At 61.9% G+C, this 5,193-nt stretch overlaps 1 protein-coding gene across 1 annotated transcript in view; it reads left to right on the forward strand.

The window, feature by feature from the left end:
* The first annotated feature begins 4,383 nt into the window (after positions 1–4,383).
* FSCN2 (fascin actin-bundling protein 2, retinal) overlaps positions 4,384–5,193 on the forward strand; it is a 6,916-nt gene continuing 6,106 nt past the window's right edge. Inside the window, exon 1 of the mRNA XM_010856529.1 lies at positions 4,384–4,441. Coding sequence (XP_010854831.1) covers positions 4,384–4,441 — 58 coding nt within the window. The remainder of the gene's footprint in view (positions 4,442–5,193) is intronic.

The raw sequence follows: 5,193 nt of genomic DNA on the forward strand, positions 1-5,193 counted from the left end.
GGACAGGGAGGCCTGGCGTGCTGCAGTCCATGGGGTCACAAAGAGTCAGACACAACTGATTGACTGAACTGAACTGAACTGAACTGGGTGTCTGTGTGTGTGTGTGTGTGTACAGGCATCTGTGTGTGTTTTTGTGTGAAGGTGCACCCAGGCAGAGTCTGGGCAGAGGCTTCTGTGGTCACCTGCAGAATTGTGAGCTCCTGACTGTCCATGCCAAGTATTGACACACCTTAGGCACTGGTGTGTCTGGAAACCCAGGTGGGCAGTAGGCAGTCATATTTTGATGAAGCTGACCTGGTCCTCACTCAGTCCCATACAGCCGGGACTCACTAGGATAATATGAGTGTTCCTCTTATCCCAAGAATGTGCAAAGGTCCTGAGGTGTGGGTGCTGGAAGATTGCCCAGTGGTCATTGCCCTCAATCTTGTCCTTGTGGTCCCTTTGGAAACTTTTGGCCTTGCTGGAGCCTGGAGGCCTCTGGTCTCTCCCTCCCCCTCCTGCCAGATATAGCCCTCATCTCCTACTCTCCCCAGCCCCTCATCTTATGGCTTTACAAGAGACAAAAACCAGGAGATTCACCAACTTCGTACCCTGACAGCCCCAAGTGGGGGTCTCCCCAGCCCAGCCAGTAGGTCTCTGCTTAAAGTGGAACTGCCGAGATGGTGTGTGTGGGGGGGTGCATGTACATGTGTGTGTGTGCGCGCGTGTGTGTGCGCGTGTGTGTGTGTGTGTGTGTGTGTGTAGACGAGGGTCTTGGGAGGAGGGGTCGGTGGGGGAGGTGAGAGGTCTTGAGAGATGGTGGTGGGTGGAGCAGGCCGGGCACCCCCAGTGTTTGCCCAGACGGTGCAGTCTGAGATGTGGGCGCCCCCTCCTTCTGCCCTGCTGAGGGGAGCTGTCACCCTAAACCGCCAGCAGGCCTCCAGTAAACCAACCTAGGCCCCCGCCCGCCCGTGTAAGTGGAACTGCGGGGCAGCGGAGAGCTCCGCCATGAAAAAATCATGAGGACACCAAGCTGTGGGCCTGTTTCAGGAACAATGCAGGAGTCTAGGCCCTGGGCACCTGCCGAGCTGGACCCCAGAAGCAGATGATGAGCCCAGGAGTGAGGAAATCAGGGCTTCGGGCTGTGCCCAGCGGCACCTGGACCACCAGGACGGCCCTCACCTTGTGGGGCCGAGGAGTCTGGGGCAGAGGGTTAAGGAGAGACGGCAGAGGCCTGGCATGGGAGGGATGGTGTGCCCAGGGTGGGGTGGGAGAACACCATCTAGGGCAGCAGCTGGCCAAGGCCTGGGGCTGAGGCTCTGGGGTGAGGCGTCAGCGATCTGCTCTGTGAGGAGTAATTCCCAGACTCACTGCCCTGCGGGCCCTTCTGCCGTTGCTCAGCGCCGGGAGTCCAGACCTGATTTGGGAAAGGTGTGACTGTGGAGGTTCCTTAGCCGGTGGGGCTGCCCTTGCCCCTATCCTGGGCCAGTTTCCAGGGCTCCAGGCCAGCTGAGGCAGGGAGGGCCCCCTCCCCCAGCCTGCACACACACAGCACCTGTGCCAGCTCACACCACCAGCATCAGCGTTGCCCGGGCACCGAGCCTGGCGCACGCTCTGGTTGCCATGGCAGCAGGCAGCGTGCTGGCAGGAACCCAGGCTGGGCTCTAGCATCAAGGGCTGGCTGTCTAGACGTGCAGAGGTGGGGGTGCTTTCCCTGGTAGCCCCGGAGGGGTATAACTGGGGGGAGTGGGAGGGGGTCCCTCCAAATGGCTAGGACTGCCCAATCCCCAGCATTCCAGGAAAGGAACAGTTTCCTGAGAGCTACAGGGTGAATGTTAGAGGTCTGGGGGGCTTTAAGGCCCTCTCTGCTCCTGGTCCCACCTGGACACTAAGGGGGGCAGGAGGTCGAGGATCAGCCCCAGCCTTGCCTGCTGGGGGCGTCTGATAGCTGAGGCCACTCCCACCTTCCGGGGCCAGCTGTGGTCCGAAGGGCCCATCTGGCTGTGTCCATCCACAGATGGCGGGGCCAGAGGCATGGCTCGTTGCAGGAAATGGCGCCCTCCTCCAGTCAAACATATTAAAGTTGGTGTGTTAGACGGCCTGACATCTGTGCTCAGGCCTGGTCCCGGTTGCAGATGCCAGCTCAGGGTGGGTTCATGCCCCCACCCCTGGGAAGGGATGGGGTCAGGTTCAGAAGTGAGCAGGGCAAGTGAATGGGGCTCCCAGAGTGGCAAGGACCTTTTATGTCCCAGGGCGAAGGCTGGACAAGGCAGTGGTGGGCACATTTGTGTGCCCCAAGTGGGTGGCTGTGTGGACAAGTTCTGGCAGGGGGCATGGGGTTCTGTGGGAAGGGTGCTCCCCATTGCCTGCGGATGCTGCCCCAGTGTGAGAGGAGCCCCTGAAACAAACTCCCTTAGGCCACCCACAGCCTGGTCATCCTGCTGGGCAGCCCCGAGGGGGTTCTGAGGCTGGGATCCAGAGTAGCATCTCCAGGCTGGGGCTGACCCAGCAGATGACTGTGGCTCACTCTGCCCAATTCCTGCCTGTGTGTACTTACACACACACACACACACGCACACACACACACACATGGCCAGACTTGCAGGTATCCTGCCCCACCTATCAGCAGATGCCGGGCCCATCACACAGGAACCCCCACATCAAACATTCACAGGCAGTTATTAAGTACCTACTGTGTGCCAGAGCCTTGCAGGGGATCCAGAAAGGAACCATGACCCTAGCAGGCAGCTGGGCGAGGCCCTGAGATCCCGATGGGGGGAGGGAGGAAGGGAGGGAGGAGGGACCATCTGTGCAATCCCCCTCCCTTCAAGGAAGCCTGTGCTGGAAGGGCCACCTCTCAGAGCCCACCCCCCAGCCCCCGGGGCCTGAAACGCCACCCGGCTCACACCCCTGGATCAGTGCCGGGGAGCCCCACCCTACCCCCACTTGGGGCTGTGGGGCCTGAGAATTGAGAGGCCACGGCACTTCTGGCTCTGCTGCTGAGAGGCTGCCTGGAGCCAGGCCTGCTTAGCGCCTGGTGGCTGGGCTTCCTCCCGCGGGGCACGTGATGCCTGTGAGCGCCCTGCCAGCACCAGTCAGCGCTAATGAGGCCGTCGTGCTAATCGGCCCGGCTGGGCTCCTTCAGAAGGCTGGCTGGGAGTTGGGAGTGCAAGGAGAGAACAGTGCCCATGCCTGGGGTGGCCACGGCCACAGCTGCCCCTCGGGCTGCCCATACACACAGGAACTGAAGTGCGGACAGCATCACGGCTGGTACGCCCAAACCAGGACGTTTCCCTGGCATCAAGCGCTGGGCAATGCAGTCCCCTGGGAACGTGGGGGGATTTCATGTGGGCATCATCTCTGTGGAGGGGGTGCAACCCCAGATGGCATCTCCCTACCATGGGGTGCCTGGCACACAGCCTAGTCAGTCAGTGTCCCGTAAACACCTGTGGGCCACAGAGGTGGATGACACTAGCCAAGACCAGTTCCTCGCTCAGTATGCATCATGCTGTCATGGGGATTTGTGTGCACCTATCTCCCTGAACCCCAGTGTGAACCCCTCAAGCAAGGGGTCGGGTCTCCTGGTCTCCTGCTCAGTGTCTGCACATGCCTGGGGAGGTCACTGCCCGGGATTGGGAACATGGAGGAACGACTCCAGAGCCGTGTGCCCATCCGCCCCACCCACCTCCTGGGGCCTCCGCATGCCCAACCTGAGGCCCCTTCATTCTGTTGGACCCTCACATGGCCTTGAAAGGGATGGAGGGGTGATGCCTGGAGCATCAAGAGCAAGACTCAGGAGGCCAAGGCTGGAAGTGCCCTGTGGCTCCCACTCCGGGTCCCCAGGGAGGCCTGAGGGTCACATGCTGTGATGAGGAAGAAGACACCGAGGCTGGCCCGGGCCCAGGGCAGGTGGCTCTGGTTTCACTACTTGGCTCCTGGCCCCTGAGGCAGGTGCAAGAGACAGACAGGCAGGGCGAAGCTGAGCAGGCCCACCGCAGCCCCCTAAGACAGCATCCACAGGCTCAGGGTTTGGGGAGGTACAACAGGGTGGGACCCCAGAGACTGAGCTGGGAGGTACCAGGGTCAGAGGGAGTCAGCTGTGGCTTCTCCTAGCCTGCTACCCTTATCCTTCTGCTGGGAAGGCTTTGCTTCTGTGTGATAGTGGGACCCGGCCCATTAAGGACCCCATAAGGACCCACAGTCAGGCCAGTCGCTCTATGTAGTATGAGTGGCAGTTCAGGGGTCCCCAGGGCCATTCATCAAGGCTGGCTTCACCAGAGCCCACCCATGGCAGACAGAGCAACCTCATAGGCCCTGAGAGTCGCTCAGGGTACAGGGGTCGGGTCCGAGCCTGGCCCTGTGACCCCAAGTCCCGCGGCCTGCCACCTCCTCATGCTGCCCAGGATGGCGCCTGCTCCACACGTGTGCTCCCAGGTCACCCTCTCACTGTGCAGCTCGCGAGGTGGGCGTGACTGTCTCCATCACACAGCTGCCACCTCAGCCCAAACCGAGGGCCCTTCCCCCCGGGGACCGGCAAAGCCAGGCTGCCTGGCCAGTGTGAATCTGGCTGAGCAGCTGCCTCTTCACACCTGGCATGGATCTGGGTGCCATGAGTACCAGGATGGGGGGGTTGCCTGGCCCGCTCACTGGCACTGACAGCCCTGCCTGCCACTTTCCCAGCTACAGGTCATCCTTGGGAAGCACCAGACTCGGGGCTGCAGGCTGTGACCTAGGGGCTGCTGAGGAGGACAGTGCAAGGCTCAGTCACAGCCGCCCAGGTAGCAGCAAGGAATCAGAGAAGCGGTAACTGGATCTGGCGGCCGAGGGTGGAGGGCTGCGATCGGGTTGCGGCCACACGCAAGTTTTCCACCAGGCAGCTTTCTCTACCCTGGGAAAGAGCTGGGCTGGGCTGGCGAGTCTGTGCAGTGGGTCTGGGGGCCCGGAGGTGGGCAAGGAGAGAGGCCAAGACTGGGGGGTGGGTATCCAGAGGGTGGGGCACAGTGCCGGAGCCAGGGCCGGGCAGCCGCCAGTGAGCACAAAGAGGTGGTCAGCCCTGCGGCGAGTGGCACTCTCCAGCCCCGCCGGCCCCGGGCTCTGGCCCCTGGGCAGTCCGGGAGTGGCTGAAATCCAAGCTGGGGTAACGAAAGGCTGTTCCTAAGCCGGCACACTTCTGATCCGCCCTCCCACCCTCCCTCTGCTGCCCGCTGGCCATGT

The sequence above is a fragment of the Bison bison genome, unplaced genomic scaffold, assembly GCF_000754665.1.
Source record: "Bison bison bison isolate TAMUID 2011002044 unplaced genomic scaffold, Bison_UMD1.0 scf7180017864371, whole genome shotgun sequence".
Classification (NCBI taxonomy): domain Eukaryota; kingdom Metazoa; phylum Chordata; class Mammalia; order Artiodactyla; family Bovidae; genus Bison; species Bison bison.